This window comes from Brienomyrus brachyistius, chromosome 8, assembly GCF_023856365.1.
Source record: "Brienomyrus brachyistius isolate T26 chromosome 8, BBRACH_0.4, whole genome shotgun sequence".
NCBI lineage: Eukaryota > Metazoa > Chordata > Actinopteri > Osteoglossiformes > Mormyridae > Brienomyrus > Brienomyrus brachyistius.
The window spans coordinates 22,807,726-22,827,676 of record NC_064540.1 but is presented as its reverse complement, the minus strand read 5'-3'; the positions used below and the strand labels follow the sequence as shown (position 1 = coordinate 22,827,676).

At 40.7% G+C, this 19,951-nt stretch overlaps 1 protein-coding gene across 1 annotated transcript; it reads right to left on the bottom strand.

Moving 5' to 3' along the window:
• Positions 1–94: 94 nt before the first annotated feature.
• Positions 95–10,378, bottom strand: LOC125747838 (migration and invasion inhibitory protein). The gene is made up of 9 exons (XM_049023362.1): positions 9,603–10,378; positions 9,296–9,477; positions 6,008–6,071; positions 4,680–4,791; positions 2,367–2,446; positions 2,101–2,227; positions 1,384–1,480; positions 906–1,010; positions 95–558 (listed from the first exon to the last, which is right to left on the bottom strand). Exons 1-9 carry the CDS (start codon positions 9,901–9,903, stop codon positions 496–498), a joined length of 1,131 nt encoding a protein of 376 aa, XP_048879319.1. The 5' UTR covers positions 9,904–10,378; the 3' UTR covers positions 95–495.
• Between the last annotated feature and the right edge of the window lie 9,573 nt (positions 10,379–19,951).

The following is a 19,951-nucleotide window of genomic DNA, read 5'->3' as shown; positions in this document are numbered from 1 at the left end:
ATGCTTGTTTTTGCCATCAACTGACTTGAAATTCCTCATGACGAAACAAAACACATGGATTTTTGCAAGTTTAATGAAAAAAAAATGACTGAAATCTCTTTTGATATTCAGATGCATTATTATGACACTAACAGCACAGATACAGCCTAGTTTTTGATGACTTTTCAAATAACTTCAGAACTTCAGCTGTGATATATTTACTTTGTAGGACATGATTCACAAACGTCTGTATCCACCTTTAAGGTCTCACAGTTTACAAGACTTCTAAGATAGAATAAAAATATAGCATGTAGTTCAAGAAACTATAGATTCCTGGGAATGTCAATACTTAGACCTGGAAAAGGGTATTTAAAAAACTGGCGATTCATTTAATTTTCCCAGGAGCACAGTGGCCTCTATACCCATCAAAACTTGGAACCACCAAGAATCTTCTGTGACCAGGCCAAATTGTGTATTCAGATCAGAAGGGCCTCAGTCAGAACAGTGACCAAGAAGTCATAGCCAATCTAAATCAGTTCGGCGATGCTCCTCATCCAATCGGACAGAGCTTGAGAGGATCTGCAAGGGAGAATGGTAGAGGCACACCCAATAAGACTTACAGCTCTAATTACTAGCACAGGTGGCCCTACGTAACACGAAAGAATAATGGGAGTGTTCCATTTTCGATTTCAGTAAATTTGCAATGATTCCAAGAAATGTGTTTCTGTTTTGTCATTATGGATTATTGTGTTAACTAATTATAAAAAAGCAATCGATTTTGTGATTTAAAACATAACACTTCCATTCTGTGTGGTATGCATAAGTTATAGTCAAAAATAATATTTAAATTGGAAATGATATAACTATACTACCAACATCATCAACAGGAAATTAACACAAATTATATGCCCTCCCCCAAGCCTTACCAGTTCCGGTTCAGGTAGCACCCTGTCTAGGCAGCTGCGCAGATCTAAGCTGCTTGGCAGACGAGCTGCAACAGGAGCCGATCTGGAGCAGCCCGACAAACAGTGCTGTGGACAGACAGCAAGAGGAGGATATTCCCGCTTTGTTAATCTTATATCCTCCAAGACTTACAAAACCAGACAGAGACTCTTAACCAGACAAGTGCATTCATCCAAAACAAAGCCCAAAAGGTTCCGTAAGATGAAATCACTTACTGCTGGCAAAAGCGAAAATTGTTTTTCATACATTTGCTAGACCGAGGGAAGAGTTTTATGAGATGATTGTATGTGAGTGTACTGCAGATATCTCAGCAAAGGCTTTCACAATACATGACTCAAAATTTGCTATATGGATAGGAAATTCTGCAGTATGTGTGGGTCACATTGCAGTTTCCAGGAATTCTGCGGGAAGCTGGTCCTGGATGGGTACAGGCCTGCTTACTGAGGACAGGCCTAGGCTGTCGGATGGGTCGAAGCTGTTCCGGTGATGAACTCCGTGCCGGTATGCTGGGAGCAGCACAGCACAGGGAACACTGACCCTACCAAAAACATGAGAAATACCACATTCATCATGAATCCACAACAGTGGAAGAATTTAAACCACAACAAAACCAAAAAAGAAATTAACAACAGTATTAAAGCCCCCTGTTTCTCAGTATCCACATCATCCTGAGTGATCCTAGGATCCTGAGTGAACCTTAAATGCACCCTGCTGGCCCCCATACAAGGTTCCCATTTTATTATGTGGGAATGAACTGAAGAATTGATAAATATTTCAAACTTATTCCACCTTAATCCTGTAAACTCATGCCAATAGATGACTGTTCATAATTGTGCAAGCGCTAGAATCATACACAGGTATTAGGACACCTGGTCTTTGCACCTGAAGGAATTTCTATTAATCTAAAACGATCCAAAACACTCTTCTAGATGAATGGGAAAAAATCCAACACATTCACTCCAAAATCTAGTGGAAAACCTCCCCAGAAGAGTGGCAGCTGTTATGGCTACAAAAGGGGGAACCAATTCCATATTGACACCAACGGATTAAGAATAGGATGTCATAAAAGTTCCTGACAATGACAAATTATGCCAATACTTTTGTCCAATTAGTGTATGCAGACTAATCTGTATATAATGACGAGCAAGAAAGTGGAACCTGATGAAGGCTGGTTCTGCCACAGTGTGGGCGTGCTGGGATTTCGGCATCTTGCACATTGGACATGCTGCTTGGCGATCCGAAGGTGTGGGGAAGAGACGGCTGTTAATTCTGTAGCGGAACATACCTAGAAGGAAAGAGCGGGTAGGGAAACGTGTGATGGTCCACCAAGCAAACATCAATCATGCAACAGCAGAGAGATGAGAATGCCTTAACGGCAAACACATAAGCATGTAGGAGAAATAACCTGAAAATACAATCCGTACACGTATGCTTGTCCAGCTCACACTCCATCCCCAGTTCAGGCATCAGTAGTGATGGGGGCGAAATCTCATCTCGCTCCACCCTAATTATACAAAACAAACATCTGGGAAGAGAGGCCAAGCAGTACGATCTAAGAACAGGTGGGGAGTAAACTTCTCAGAAAGGTTCACAGGAGATACCATATCAAAACCACACACTGCGTAAGCTGAAGCCCAAAAACGCAGACTCAGACTCCGCTCCTAGAAAATTGCTTCACAGCTTGACAATGATGGCTATTCATTCTCAATATTAGTAATTTCCAAGTCTGTGACAGCCCCAGCTCTCTGCCTGCAGAAAGATATCACAGCTGAAACGTTCTGTGCCTGCTAACCAATTTACTGCAGCGCTGGAAAAACCAGCCAGTGGTCTTATAGGATCATGAAACTACGACTGAAGATGCCTGATGCAGAAAGATACGTTTTGGGACTATACTTCTAAAGCCGTTAAATGCATTTACATATTTCAGAAAAAATTTAACAGAACAAAAGCATTAATAACTATATTAAAATATCTTATTTCAATAAGAAAAACTACATGTGGGTGCCAAGGATGGGGCTATGTACAGCTCTGGAATTAAATAAGAGAGCACTGCAAAAATAATGTTCTCAGGTTTTATCTTTTACAGGTGCAAGTACTGAATTGAGCAGTGGCGCCTTAGTTTCTAAGAACTGCTGACAATATTTCTTCTAATTTCCAAATAAAAAATATTGTTCTTTACAGCATAACTCCAAAGGAAAATAGATCAAAATAAGACAAATGATGCAGTGTTAGCAGAATTTGAATTCAAAAGAAAACAAATCCCCTCTTCACTATTAAAGAAAATGGCCAAAGTGTTTTGTCTAACGAACATTCAGAAATCAGTAATTGGTGGAATAACCCTGATTTTCAATCAGAGCTTTCATGCATCTTGGCTTGCCACCTGCCCCTAGTTCTTCACATTGCTGTTGGGTAACTTCATACCACTCTTTCAGCAAAAATTCAAACAGCTCAGCTTGGCTTGATGGTTTGTGACTGTCCATCTTCCTCGTTATATAATTGCAGAGGTTTTCAATATGGTTCAAATCTGGAGATTGGGCTGACTAAGACAGACTCTTGATTTGGTGATACTCCATCCAGACCTTGATTCCCCTGGCTGTGTGACATGTAGCATTGTTGTCCTGCTGGAAATACCAGTCCTCTGAGTTGGGGAACAGAACTCAGTCTTGGCAGAAGGAAGCAAATGTTTTTCTAGCATAACCTTCTATGTGGCTTGATTCATGCATCCTTCATAAAGACATCTACCTGATTCGAGCCTTGCTGAAGCACCCCCAGATCATCACTGACCCTCTTCCATATTTTACCATTGGTGCGAGAGACTGTGGGTTGTAGGCTTCTCCAGGTCTCTGTCTAACCATAAAATGACCAGGTTTTTGGCAAAGCTGAGAACTGGACTACACAGAGAAGATGACCTTACTCCAATCCTCTACAGTCTAATTCCTATGGTCTTTAGCAAACCTCAGCCTGGCTCTTCTTTGCTTCTCACTGATGAAGAGCTTTTTTCTGGCTTCGCATCACTTCAGCCCTGCATGTAGGAACCCATTTCCGACTGTTCTTGCCGTGCACTTCACCCCAGTCTCAGTTTGCCACTGTGTTTGAAGGTCACTTGATAACAGCTTACGGTTCTTGAGGGACATTTGAATGAATATGCAGTCATCCCTCTCAGTGCTGATTCATTTTCGCCCTCTGCAAGGTTGTAGCTTTGCTGTCCCCAGTGCCTGTTGCTTGACTTTGATCTAGTGTATTGCCAGTGGAGATTTTGAGTATGGAAGCAACCTGACACTCACTGTATCCTTGTGCCAATAAAGCCAGGACTGAAGCATTCTTTTAACCTCTTTTGGCCGGGTCAAATAGTTGTTTTTAAATTCCCAATTACCTGTGACGTACTTCTAGCTGTGATTTGCCATCCAACTTGTCACATTGCAAGAGAAAAATGTTGATTACAGCAGTGGTTTTTTTATACTTTTCCCTCATTAAATAAGATTCGATTCAGGTGACCTACTCAGTACCTCATAAAAGCAGAGCGAGGTGCGCTTGTGTAGGAATTTAACAGACACTTGCATTGAATTGTTGACTCAGAGTTGCTGATTTTCAAATAAATTGCAGTGGTCTCATTGTTTTCCAGAGATGTATATTGTTCATATGCTCCATATTTTGTAAACCCAGTCATTCTAGGCACCACAACACAGATGGATGCTGACAAAGTAGACTTTCGAAGAGGGTCAGGTAGAGGTTCTAACCATGTGTCTGGGCTGTGGATACACTCCTCCTTGTTAAGTTGGCGGAAGTTGTGTAGCTCTGTGAAGAACTGGTCTGTGTGGTCGTCCAATGAGCCATCAGCATCCAGCAGCCCTTGGGAGCATGGTAAACATTTCCTCAGCTACACACAGGCAAACACATATGCAAAACAGCTGCCATAATATACCGTATCCCTATTAAACTAACCAGGGGGGTATACCGTGAAAGTAGCTAAAGAAACCCAGACTTTCCCGAAAAAGTCAGACTCAAACTAGCGTCATCTCTATACTTAGCCTCATGTCATTCCACTAACACAGTTCAGCTGTAATTAATCAAGGCTCATACAAGACAGACTTCTTGCACATTCTCACTTAATCCGCACATCTGAGATATTTAAGAAGCCCAAATGAATGGATGAATGATAGATCGATCAAATGAGTCAGAAAGCATGCTAAAAGAGAGCGGCGTTTTTTTTCTGCCGCTGAACAAACTCTGCTGATGGAGCTGTATGAAAAATACAAATATGTAATCGCTGTGGCCATAAATCAAGCCAGGGAGTTGGCTTGGTGAAGAATTGCAGACAGATTAAATGCATAATTTATGTAAATGTTACAAATACCTAGTACAGCAGCACGGTGGTACAGTGGTTTATGCTGTTGCCTTACACCACGAAAGTTCCTGGTTTGTTCCCCATAGCTAACAGGGAACCTTCTAGGTTCAAGTGTCATTCTTGCAGTATAATGTTATTCTGCATTATTTGATCTCCATAAAATACTTTCAGTCGCATTCGTATGAAATGTTCTGCAGAAATAACCATATCTTTCAAAATAGACTGTCTAAAAATATAAAAAATATATCTTCCTGTTATTATTTAAACAGATTTTTTTTTTCAATTTCAGTCATTGCATTTCATGTTTGACCTCTGTAATATGTGTACGGCTTTATTTTAATTATTGTGGAATTAATTGGAATGCTGAGACGTGATTTTTATAAGCTTCATTATATTTATTACATGACATGAGTAGTGAGAGTGTGGAATTTTGTCCGATGGAACGATGTTCTGGGAATCTGTTCCCACACATTGGACATTATTTGAGACAACGCTTAAATAAACAAGACAGTTAACCCGATCCGGGGCAAACTTGTTCACTCGCCTAAGTTCCCATGGTAGCTCAGCTGGGGATTCATTAAAGACACGTTGATGGAAAGGAACTCTACTTAAATGAGCCAGACTTGTCAAAATAAGTCAGACTTTCGCCTAATCCTGCTTTGTGAAGACCCCACTGAATCTCTACTAACTGGCACCAACATTGAACAAAGTGCAACATACCTGCTATCCAGTCATAGCCCAGCAAAGGCTCAGTGGGTCGTCTGACCAGTGAGTTGCCATTATGCTGAAACAAGGCATAATCACATTCAGTGGTTTTATTTCAATGAGTTTCACAAGATGAGCAAGTAGGGTTTTGCACGAAATGCTGATGGATTAAAGTGATAAATATGGCAATTCATCTGATTGCTTGTTTTTTTTTTTAACCCACAGTAAGAATTTGAATCATTGCATTTTCAATGCCGGAAATTTTTAACCAGAAAAAGCATACATTTCTTACTTGCCAATCCGAGTGCAAGGATCTAAAACAGGTAAACTTCCAGAAAGACTTAGAAAAGTGTTTTGATAATGTTTCACTAGCAGCAGTAACAGTGTGACAGTTTTCATGCTCACACTAACCTTTGTGCGAAGATAGTTCTTAAAAAAGCCACATAGACATCAGTTCCTACAAATGAAAAAGCATAACTACTCATATCTAAAAACCACTGACAACTAATCACTCTTATCAATATCATTCCCAAGAAATACCAGAGAAATTTTCTTAAAGCTGTAGCCTACTCAGGTTACTCTACATGCAAATCAAAATGTGGGTAAAACCAGAAAATCACACACACACACACACACACCAACCTTACACAAAAAACCTTTGCAAAATGTCAAGCCATACCAACAATACCTTTATGACAAAGGCACCTGATGGTTGAAAACAGACAAAAAAATAAAAATATGTTTCATTCAATTAAAACAAAAAGACAACTGCTTTTTCAAATTAGAATAACTATGAAAGTGGCTGGCAAATGAACCAACATTTGTGGATTATGTCAGCAAAAGCAGCAAAACATACCAAGAAATGTCTAATACAATGGCTTGCAAAAGTATTCGGCCCCCTTGAACTTTTCCACATTTTGTCACATTACAGCCACAAACATGAATCAATTTTATTGGAATTCCACGTGAAAGACCAATACAAAGTGGTGTACACGTGAGAAGTGGAACGAAAATCATACATGATTTCAAACATTTTTTACAAATAAATAACTGAAAAGTGGGGTGTGAGTAATTATTCAGCCCCCTGAGTCAATACTTTGTAGAACCACCTTTTGCTGCAATTACAGCTGCCAGTCTTTTAGGGTTTGTCTCTACCAGCTTTGCACATCTAGAGACTGAAATCCTTGCCCATTCTTCTTTGCAAAACAGCTCCAGCTCAGTCAGATTAGATGGACAGCGTTTGTTAACAGCAGTTTTCAGATCTTGCCACAGATTCTCGATTGGATTTAGATCTGGACTTTGACTGGTCCATTCTAACACATAGATATGTTTTGTTTTAAACCATTCCATTGTTGCCCTGGCTTTATGTTTAGGGTCGTTGTCCTGCTGGAAGGTGAACCTCCGCCCCAGTCTCAAGTCTTTTGCAGACTCCAAGAGGTTTTCTTCCAAGATTGCCCTGTATTTGGCTCCATCCATCTTCCCATCAACTCTGACCAGCTTCCCTGTCCCTGCTGAAGAGAAGCACCCCAAGAGCATGATGCTGCCACCATATTTGACAGTGGGGATGGTGTGTTCCGAGTGATGTGCAGTGTTAGTTTTCCGCCACACATAGCGTTTTGCATTTTGGCCAAAAAGTTCTATTTTTGGTCTCATCTGACCAGAGCACCTTCTTCCACATGTTTGCTGTGTCCCCCACATGGCTTGTGGCAAACTGCAAACGGGACTTCTTATGGTTTTCTGTTAACAATGGCTTTCTTCTCGCCACTCTTCCATAAAGGCCAACGTTGTGCAGTGCACGACTAATAGTTGTCCTATGGACAGATTCCCCCACCTGAGCTGTAGATCTCTGCAGCTCGTCCAGAGTCACCATGGGCCTCTTGGCTGCATTTCTGATCAGCGCTCTCCTTGTTCGGCCTGTGAGTTCAGGTGGACGGCCTTGTCTTGGTAGGTTTACAGTTGTGCCATACTCCTTCCATTTCTGAATGATCGCTTGAACAGTGCTCCGTGGGATGTTCAAGGCTTTGGAAATCTTTTTGTAGCCTAAGCCTGCTTTAAATTTCTCAATAAATTTATCCCCAACCTGTCTGGTGTGTTCTTTGGATTTCATGGTGCTGTTGCTCCCAATATTCTCTTAGACAACCTCTGAGGCCATCACAGAGCAGCTGTATTTGTACTGACATTAGATTACACACAGGTGCACTCTATTTAGTCATTAGCACTCATCAGGCAATGTCTATGGGCAACTGACTGCACTCAGACCAAAGGGGGCTGAATAATTACGCACACCCCACTTTTCAGTTATTTATTTGTAAGAAATGTTTGGAATCATGTATGATTTTCGTTCCACTTCTCAAGTGTACACTTTGTATTGGTCTTTCACGTGGAATTCCAATGAAATTGATTCATGTTTGTTTCTGTAATGTGACAAAATGTGGAAAAGTTCAAGGGGGCCAAATATTTTTGCAAACCACTTTATGCAAACGAAAAATATACAAAAATTCAGACATGCATTGCTAGCTCTGTCAGCATATACTTGTAAGCAACAAGTTTTTGATGACTGTGCATGTCTGACTGTGTCACAGAAAGGCTGAAGACTGGAGAAACATCAAATGGCAAATCAGGAGTAAAGGTGTTATCAGCAAAAAGCAACAGTTTGTAGGAGAAATCGATCACACTATTGAAATCCAAGTAATCCAGAGACCGCAAGGAGAAATGGAAATGTGCACGAGGGACCGCTGTTACCATGTTGAATTAGACAAGGGGAAAATTGTATACACTATGTTGTCAGGGCAATGCAGGATGGCTCACACACAGACACCAAATTGCACAACATTACGCTTTAGCCCATTTTTTTTTGCCCTGGAATGTATATTATTTCACACCACTGTGACACACATTATTCACTTAAAATAGTCCTCAACATTCATCCACATCTTACGATACAACAATTATTCCTGTCCAGCACTCAATCTTTCAACAGGACTCCAGATCAGTCAGGGCGAAGTGTAGAAGAGAATGAAAGTTGTCATTCACAGCAAACACCACATATTAATCTCGCTACGCATTTCTCTTATGACTGCACAGGGGGTTAGTTTCATTATTAACTTTGTGAATTTGACGAACTGATAAAGGTCATTCAGGTGTACCCCATAGTGTGCTAACAGCCTAATGAGAAAACTTGGTCCCCTTAGTTGTAATATGCAATAAACAATTAAATGCAAATTATATGCAAATGAAATTATTGTAAGAATGCGCCATCAAGTGGCAGGGCTGAGAACTGCTTGTGACTACAGGGCGTCTCACCCGCTCTCCTCCCACGCTTTGAAAATTGAGTCCTGATGTCATGGCTTCCGGTTTCTTTTCGCTTTCAAAATCAATATTTCTCTCGTCCTGCAGAAGATCGTGGTGCGCAGGGCCCCCCTCGCGCTGGCTGGGGGCCCTCAAAGGAACGATATCTTTGCCCAGGGTGGAATTCTCTGAAACATCTTAACAGTAGTATATTTATGTGAATTTAACATGTAAATATACATAAATATAGCACATGTATACTATTTAACAAGAGTATAAACTGACGGCATTATTTATCCATAATGCAAGGACAACGACCTACCTTGGACTTTCTTATAGCTGGCCGCTAGTGGATGGTCTTCGTCAAGTGTCTTGGGTTTGCTTAATGCGGTTCGGGCTAGATCCTGTCGCCCGCCGATCTCAGTAACCACTGACCCTACCGGAGAGGCGCTACTGTGACGGCTTCTGTCAGCCGGCCTACGCCGTATCTCGCCGGATCCCAGGCAATCTGGATCTGTCGCTACGGCCGTCAAACGCTGCAGTCTTTTCCATTGCTCTCTCAGCCTCACCAACAGCTGCTTGTTACGCTCTCGCAGATCGTCCAAGTCCTCAAAAGAGGACATACTGGTTCTGCACTTTGAATCAAACCGCTGCTACTATTATTATACACAAAACAAACATTTAAACCAAGCAGACGTGTACCCCGTAAGACCAACGCCCTTAAAGAAAACGGGCAAGCAAAAAGCACATCAAACAACCTATTCTGATTTAAAAGTAAGTCCTGCCAAACGGTTACCGAGACAAGGAAATAAACTAAAACTTAGATTCGTTTCCATAGAGACTGTGTGTACTTCCTTCATAAACCTTCATTGTTTATAAAGACTGGCGACTAGTTCTGCACATCTGAGAAACAATATATATTCTTTGTTAGCTGATTTCACTTTTTGGAGTTTCAAAATTAAATTCACTCACATAACCACTACATTATGGGATATGATAACTGCACTTGACTCCGTTAAAGGACAAACGGAAAGAATTATTTATCGCCTTTTCCCAATAGGCTAGGAACTCCTTACCCACAATGCCCTCGTATACCGGTCACGTGGCATACGTGGCGTCGAAAGCTGGCGTGTATAAATAGTACTTAGAGGCAGTAATCCTGTGTGCGCCTTACATATTACATTTTCCTCAGAAACGTTGGTCATGGGCAAGGTCGCAGGGCAAGCGTGGGACGATTGAACCCTTTCCGAACTGTCATTTTTATTAAGAACTAGAATAGTGACAACACCCTTAAACTAGCACTTTTTTTGGTTTATGTATTTTTAGATTAGTCACGGTTTTAAAAACAGTTGGAATGAATAATACGTTATCGTTCAAAGTATTGTAGATATCACCACATACACATAGTATATATAAATGGAATTTCCTCGATTACAGAACATGCAAAACAAAGGTACCTATATTAATAATTTGTAGATTTATTACGTTTGTTTGTTTGCATGTTTGTTTTCATTTTAATGAAGCGACAGTAGTATTCGAAGGTGGTATATGTCACCAGTTAGAGAGCCTTTTTGAGACTACTATTTGTATATGTATTTTAATATTTTAAATGATGTGATTACAGATCCTGTTAGACATTTAAGTTTTTGTAAATAGTGACTTAGCGGGTGTGCTGATTAAATACTATATTACAATACTTCGCACGACCTTCTGCAGAACAATCTAGACAAACGGGGGTACAGTTGAATTCAATATTTCGAGTAGTTGTTTGGATTAACCGTTTCCAGTGTCTTCCTGGAATAATTTCCTTCACCGTGGTGTAGTTAAACATAACTCCTTAGTAATAAGTAAAGCCAACAGCATGAATCATTCCTTGTCTGTCCACATAATGACCGACTCTCCTACTGGTTTATGACATTATAAATGATTCACATTAGATAACTTGAATGTTTTAGAGGTAATTAACGCAAGTCTAACACAACCGTTATCAACAACGAAGTTAAAGGTTAATGTTACAGGCAGCAGATAGTACATTACTCATACGTTTTAACAGATCCTTATTCCTGATGCAGTGCATAAATAGCGATCAATTACTCTGGTGTAAAATAATCTTTATCGTGGTACCATTAGTGCCATTTTAATCTTGGGATCAGTACATATGTTAATAGTAAATATATCAGCTGTCATGATCCATCCACGCCTTTTTCATACCTACTTGTTGAAAAGACGGTCACACTGTGCATGGAACATATACCAGGAACCAGGGTACACAAGGCACGGAACATTGGATTATAGGATACGCAAATGTGTGCATAATTAGAAAGCTACTTTCACATACATGTCAGTCATTTGGACTACGCGAGGAAATGTACATGAACACTGGGCCAACATGAAAAAACCGTACATTAAGCCAGACAGGGTGCTACCCAAGGCTGTGAAGATGCGATTAAATAAATCTGAAGTTTCTTATTGTATTGAGTTTCACATACACAAGATGGCGACATCTGCACTGCTTTTCTCAAGGCTTACCGTAACTACAATATTTCAGGCAGGCTTTGTTTTAAATGCATTAAAAGAAGTAAATCATAAAAAAACATTCACACAATAATTAATAAAGTGCTTGTATATTTTCATATGCATTCTCTTGCAAATTATGCTACATAATTAGCATTAGTTTTAATAAGACAAAGTGTGGGTCAACTAAGGACTAGGCAAATGTGAAAAACATAACTGAAATCATGTTTTATTTGTCATTTGCACAAGTACATTGGAACGCTCCTTTTTACATAAGCCCATCTATGCTCTCTTTTGTGATATAAACACACTTTTATACACACTTGCGAGCAAAGCTTGGGGTCTGAGTGTAGGAATCAGGCCAATTATCTGGTACACCTGGAGCATTTTATTTTATTTATTTATTTTGGGGGGGGTGGGGTGGTTAAGCAGTTTGGTCAAAGGGCCCAGCAGGGATGTGACTTATTCTGCTGAGGATAGGACTAAAAGCAGCGACCTTCTGATGACAGGCAAAGAGGCCTAATATGCTGAGCCAAATACTGCCCCCCCCCCTCAAACTGAAGTAGACTAAATGTATACAAAATGCATTCCTGGAGGAGGCTAAAATCAATCTTTTTCCTTCTAGTCTTATATAAGGAATGGTCATGTGATTTGTAACAACAGCATGTAGAAGAGGCTGTTTCACAACTATGTTTAATAATTTCTCATAAAATACATATATGTAAATACATATATGTTTGCTGGTCTTTAATAGCCCATTATGGTGTTTTTATAAACCTTTCTTGACAGACATCGTGTCAAAAGCTGTATCGTAGGAGATATTTTTGATTCTATATAATGTTAATTACATTTTCAAAATCTGGCCTTAAATGATACTCTGGAAGTCATTTTAATAATTAGCAATATACCATTTGGGTTTAGCATATGAGAACATTTTCAGTTCTGTGTTGATTCACACTGAGCTGTATCTGGATGACACGTGTCACCCCGAAGTTCTCAGTCCTCAGGCCCCCATTGGCTGATGAAATTGCCTGCTACAGCATTCCAGCTTCCTCATTGGTGAGTTCACACTGGCCTGTGCCTTAGGTTAAATAGCCATAAATCATGCCTGGGGCTAAACAGAATAAGACATTACTAAATGCCACTGGAAAACCAGTACATTCCTAATACCTACTAAAAATTGAGAAATCGCCTTTTCACTTTCTAGGGCTTATCTGGTTGGGGGCAGGGGGGGACTTTGCCAAGGAATTCAAGGCATGGATCCCATTCCATCATGGCACATGCACACACAATGCATATTATAGTGGATAAGAAGATGCCCAGTCACCTAACTACATGTCTTTGGGCTACAGGAGGACACCGGAACTGGAGTATCTGGACAGAACCCACGGGACATGAGGAGAACATGCAAACTGTGGTAGGTAGATCAAAATGTGTATTTAGAAACTGGTCACCATAAGAGCTATAGCTATACAAATTTGACGAGCAACCTTATTTATTTATTTTATAAATTATTCCAAAGACTCTAGCTAATACACATCAGATTCCTGAATCTCCTGGCAGATCCCTTTGCCGGAGAACTTTTGTCTTGATATGTCGAAAATATTTCCCAAGAAACAGGCATCGTTTACAATTTCCCAGAAGCTGCACGTCCTGAAAGTGGAAAATCCCAGCATATTATACTTTATTGTCTGGGACACGTCAATTCAGTAAATGACCTGAATTTCTTATAGACCTTTTCCCTAAATTGGCAGGGAGTTGGAGACACTTGAACAGATTAGGCCTAATGCATCTTGTCTTTATTAATCAAGAAACACCAAACATTACTCTTAGTCATGACATACTTGGGGACCTTCCTAACATGAAATTGTGAATTTATTCAGCTCTGTATGCTTGTGTCTTTGCCCCCATTTTAAGTGGGACTGAAATTTCAGAATGATTAATGTGTTATACACGTATTGCAAAATTTGCACTTGAGATAAGAACTTGCAATACTGTTTGGTATGATAACAGGTTGACAAAGGAATGTTATGATTGTATCTCATTTTCTGTAAATGGTCAACACAAAACAACCATATTTGACTGTATTTGCTGTCATCCTCAAGGATCGCATTGAGCATGTGCAAGCTTTGTTTGCTACAGTGGAAACTAAACTGCAGATAGATCCCATCTTAGAAAATGACGCTACAAGAGACATGGGGTGGACCTTCATTTTTTTAAATTTTACATTTACTTCATTACTTACTAATGACCTTCACTTTCATGTCATTGGACTTGTTACCCAGATATACAACACATGGGAGGCCTCAGTTGTAATAACAGATGCTGGATGCTCCTCTTTTGCCAGTGGACACTCACAATGACAGAGACTGGGGGAGAGCAGGCACCAGCAGGAAGCGGCTTGGCGCTGGGGTGGCACCGGTATCGAGTGGCAGAGCAGTCAGCGGCTGTGCTGATAAAAGGCAGTGAGAATGGTCGATGGAGACCTGCTGTAGGCTCAATAGCATGGGAAGTCATTAAGATAAGGCAGAGATTAGGGTAGCCTGGGGGATAGGGGGGGCGGCGTAGACTAAGGTCTCACAAATCAACCAACTGGTACTGTGTAACAGTACAGATGGAGTGGGGGTCAAAGACAGAGGTGAGTATGGGGTATTTGAGGGGACAGGTCATTGATGTGTCCAGGCATATTTAGTAGAACACACCTATTCTGTACTAAATTTAGTCTCCGAAGACTATATGCTTTTGTAGTGGGGAAGATGGTGGCGCAGGAAGTAGTGCTATCGTTCGGCAACTGGAGGGTTGCAGGTTCAAGCCCTGGTGTCCTTGAGCAAGACACTGAACCCCAAATTGCTCCCGGTGAGCTGGATGGCACCTTGCATGGCAGCCTTCGCCACCGGTGTATGAATGGATGAATGTGAGCCATAAAATGTAAAGCGCTTTGAGTACTCATAGGAGTAGAAAAGCGCTATATAAATGCAGTCCATTTACTATTTATAGGTGTGTATGTGTACACTGTATTGTAAAGATGACCGTAACACTGTAAGGGCAGGGCATAAGGACAGTGGCACTTGCTCGTCTTTCCCTTACCTTCCGTGCATTGTCGTTTCGTAAGTGGTGCTCTTCTAGGACCCTCTCAAAAATATGACTGTGCTTCTCCTTAGTGGAGAGACTTATTCTGTAGATGAATAAAAACTAGTAACAAGCAGAAAAATGGTACCCATTTGCTTTGCTGACTGGCTGAATTTCCATGCTACAATGGAATCGGAAAAGTATACATGCAGTTTCTTTACAGCTGGCATACTCTTCTTCCATCCTTAAATCTAACAAATATTTTCTGTGCTTTTTATGTTGTCAAGTGTATCAAGATGATCCAAAAAAACAGGTACAGAATGTGAGAAGGGTAATAATAAAAAGAATATTTAAGGTGGAAATATGTAAATCCCATTACATGTATGTCCCTGACATTGGATAATGATATTCCGAAAACCACCTAGAGGTAATTAATCCACTGTTTCTGTGCAACATAATTTATAATGTTAATCTATTTACATAGCTGGATACTGTACTAGGACCATCCAGATAAAGAAGTACTATTTCATAGGATACAACAACAGGTTCACCCACTATGTCACCTGCTGGAGATGCATATAGGCATGCATCTCATTTGCATCGACCATATATGGTTATTTGTGGGCTGCAACTGGGCAGGACCTCAGGCTCATGCAGGTACAGACCTTCATGAGAGTAGTCAAACATTTCTGAGGGGAAGTGCGTATATAGCAGTTTTATAAATCCGAATTTTTCAGTGCTAACGCATCTTTATATTTGAGCGTATGTTTTTTGTTTTTTTCTTCCACGATGAAATTAACACAGTTTAATAAATTAGGCCCCCGGGTAGGCAGGGAGTCAAGTTAGGTCACGTCAAAGCTAGCAGGAGTAAAGAAGGAGGTGCTAACAAACAGATAAATGAGGAGGTCAAGGGCAGATTCATCACAGGAGGCGTACTGAGGGGGGGGGGGACCAGGAGGGAACGTCTAAATATCTGGGCATCTTGTCTGAGAGACTGATTTTGAAGTCAGGTGCTCACTTAAACCATTCCAGCTGGACGCCATCCAGTGGTCACTCTGAGGACAGCACGGCTGGTTCTACAGTAAATCACATGCAGAGGACATTGAGTGTCCTTCAATGTCCTTTTCCCCCATTAGAACAATAATATGGACAAATGTTACAGCACAGCAACTGATTAGCACAAACTATTATACCACACAATTTAAAAGGCAATTCACACAATCGCCATACATTTGTTTAGTTTTACTCAACCTTCTGATGAAAAACACTATTTATAATTGAGAAAACTTCTCATAGTAGGTATAGATATTTGTCACTGGTTAGGATATAATTATGGTCTGGGATATTACAGTGGATCAGTGGGTTATCTGACATCTGTTAGGCTCTAGGTCTCTCTAGTTTCCTCCCAGTCGTGCCATTCAGTTGAAATGGTATTTTATGCTTAAAGTGCCCCTGTGTGAGTGGGAGGGAAGAGTACAAATCATCATTAGTCTGAATAGTAAGTATCTACATGGAGCATAGCAACATCAGCCAAGATGTCCAGGATGAAATCGGTTAAGGTGCATTTCTTCTCCCACACAGAGACAGAATGGGGTTTATCATCCTTGGACTGAAGTGGTACCACTGGTTTTTGAACATAATCTAACAATTACAGACCATCCATCCATCCATCTTCCAACCCACTTATCCTACTGGGTCACGGGGGGTCCGGAGCCTATCCCGGAAGCAATGGGCACGAGGCAGGGAACAACCCAGGATGGGGGGCCAGCCCATCACAGGGCACACTCACACACCAGTCACTCACACATGCACACCTACGGACAATTTAGCAACTCCAATTAGCCTCAGCATGTTTTTGGACTGTGGGGGGAAACCGGAGTACCCGGAGGAAACCCCACGACGACATGGGGAGAACATGCAAACTCCACACACATGTAACCCAGGTGGAGACTCGAAGCCGGGTCCCAGAAGTGTGAGACAACAGTGCTAACCACTGCACCACCATGCTGCCCCCAATTACAGACCACTTAAAACTTATTGTACATAATTTACTACAGACTGTACCACCTACTACTATGGGGCAGGAGGAACCCATGAGAAGCTTCTCAAGCAGGGGGCCTACTTGTTCACCCCTAAGCAGGGACGAGATGGCAATGAGACAAGAATTATAGTAAATAACCAAACGTTTTATTACAACAATGCCAAATAAATACATAAAATATATAATATACAAAGTTTTCTGGGTATGACACAACACTGGATTGACCTCTAAATCTTTGCAGGATTGTCACCTGCACACAATTTCAAGGAAGAGACACATATACTACTTTTATTTTGAACTGTCCGTAAGTCTGTAGTGGTGGAAACACATTCTATATTAGCAATTTTTTTTTTTTAAGTTGCCTTTTGTAGCTGGATAAAGTTTTCTGATCAGACATGGTGCCGCCCTCCCTTTAGCCAAACACAGGCATCTCACATACGATATTGTTGAAAGTTGACCCTTCAACTGTGGAACAGCTTTCAGTTTGTTGAGCTCTTTTGGGGTGACAGTTTCCTTAGGCCTACCAGGTGAACCTGTTCCGACCAGGTGATCAGCGACGATGTGTATGAAATAATAGGAGTGGTGCTGATAACCGAGAAAATGCACAAGTCGGTACTGACCGCTCCAATGTTAGACATAAGTCAGCAAGTCCTTGTGTGGAGGAGAACAAACTACATCGATTAAGTAGGACCAGCAATTATCAGAAACCGAAACTAAAATGTGGCACAGCTGTTAGTATTCAGGTGAATGGTTGTGGGGGTGTGGCAGGGTCAGGGTCCAACCTCACAGCCACTTGCCAAATACGTTTTAGATTTTATTTTTTTGTCGTAAACATTTGCCTTTTGTTCTGAGAGCAATGTCATAAAGTGAGGGGGGAAAGACAGTGTTGATAGAGCGAAACCTTGTTTAAGTCACGTTCATAAAAGCTACAGATACCCCAGCACTGTTAAAAAGTATTGTAGTATTAGCTTACATACCTTGGGGGTGGGCAGGGTCACAGGACTAAGCATACAACCACCTCTGAAGCAATCACTGATTACCAGCTTCACCAGTGACTTACTTATGACCTTTTGCTCATGTAACTGCCTCAACACATCTGCCCCTCATCACTAATCTGCCCTCCTTACCTAAATCCCCACACATGCATAACAGTGGAAAGTTGATCTAAACTAGTGACAAATCACATTTTATGGTACGTATATTTTTCTTTTGGTAAGCCCTGTACACACACTACTTAAGGCCTAATGATGTTTTGAGACGAGTCTATTATTAACCTCCACGTCTGGTGAAAAGTAATGTGTTTGTATTTGTTCTTCTGTCTAAATCTTTCATTACTGACATGAACGTAGTGCCATTCCCCTAAAGGGTACTTTTTTGTCATTTTTGCATGGTATGACAGAACAAGAGAGGTGGCTCAAACCTTTCTGCCAACGTTCCTGTCAACGTGTTTCTCAAAGATGCTAACGGGCCCAGAGGAGATAATGAAAAAGCTTTCAGGCCTTGTTTTTCAAAGCAAGTAATCATCGAGACGCTGAGCTTATTTACTTTCGGCCCTGTCTGACACAAACATTCAAGGCATGTAGGTTGTGGTACTAATAGATCCCTTAATGACCAAATTTGTTCTCCTGAGCCAGTAAACAATTATGAGACGCCGTTGCGGAACGAATGGCTGGTCGCGGGCTGCCTGGAAAGATAAGTCCAGGCATTAGCGAAACGGAATGACAAACATGTCCCATCAAAAGGATCCCATTTCAGCAAATACATTAAGTCCTCCAGACCAAGCGGGAGAGCGAATTGGCAATACGTTACCAGAACGAGATCCTCTGCGGATTCGTACCAAATAAATTTTGACTTAGTGGTTAAAATATGCCCATAAACTGCTGTTTAACTTGCTTGTTTTCACTGACTTAACAGAAGAGACAAATGAAAAATGTATACATCTCTGAAATGTTTTCAACGTTTTTATTTACTTTTTAAATAAAGCATAAACTGCCTACCATTTACAGAGGAGAGATGTGTGTACCTGTTATCACCTAGAGTGCCACATTAATTTTAATTAAAAAGGAAATGAACGTCAGTGCAATAAAATTAAATTTTTCACTGTAACACAAGCACTGAAAGGTGAAACGAATCATTAAAATGACACCTACACAGAGTCAGGGGCATAGTTTTGGGTATGGACAGTAGGGACAGATGGACGGATGGGTACTGTCATTCGTTAACTCTTCTACCTAATTAGCATATTAATTCAGATATTTTTTAATCAGAAGCTCGTCTGATAATTGCAATTCCTTGTGGCTCCTAAGAGAAATGGAAATGTACTTGAATGCTACCAGAAAATGAAAGGAAATTATGCTTTATTTGCCATTTGACAAAGTAGGAGTTGAGATACATTGGAATTATTTAGTTGTTACGCATATGAAGTATGTGTAATTAACAGCTGCTTAAGTCAGTGGTGAACGGGCTAGACTGAAAAGGAGCAGGCGGCAACCACTAGGCCACCATATATTTGCTTGCAAAACACAGTCTGTAGTCTCGTACCGGAAATGACACCAAGTTAGTATGGTACTGTCAGCTTTTCAGTTACATATCAAAAGATTTGTTCATCGTTGTTTGCATCCACAGAGCAAATTTGTTCGTTTTCCAAGAATAATAAGCAAACAAATAAATAAGACAAAGAGGCTAACAAGTGACGATGCGGAAGAGAGGTGACATAGTGGAATTAATTCTTTGGTACGATACCCACATTCAGTAAGATTATAGACATGATTTACGATTTACGATTATAGACATTGATAAATGTTTTACCCATAATTATGAGATTCTGAAGCACCGAGGATTAACTGCTGATTCCTTGCTTTTAATTATAATAGTACCACCCTCTATTGGATAATTGATTGGAAGATGGATGGATGGATGGATTGGTGATTGTTTATGCTAGAGAGCAGTATGTTAGCACTCACATCCTTACAAATAGTATTGGTCCAGGTACTGCAGTTCCCTCCTACAGCCCAAAAACATGCAAGTAGGCAAACTGCTGTTTCTAA

Excerpts from the sequence above, each read along its gene's own strand:
- LOC125747838 (XM_049023362.1), bottom strand. The coding sequence starts at position 9,903 with ATGTCCTCTTTTGAGGACTTGGACGATCTGCGAGAGCGTAACAAGCAG. Across the intron at positions 9,478-9,602 it reads CAGCTATAAGAAAGTCCAAG|ATGTTTCAGAGAATTCCACC; the intron begins GTAGGTCGTTGT and ends ACTACTGTTAAG. Across the intron at positions 4,792-6,007 it reads GGGCTATGACTGGATAGCAG|GGCTGCTGGATGCTGATGGC; the intron begins GTATGTTGCACT and ends CATGCTCCCAAG.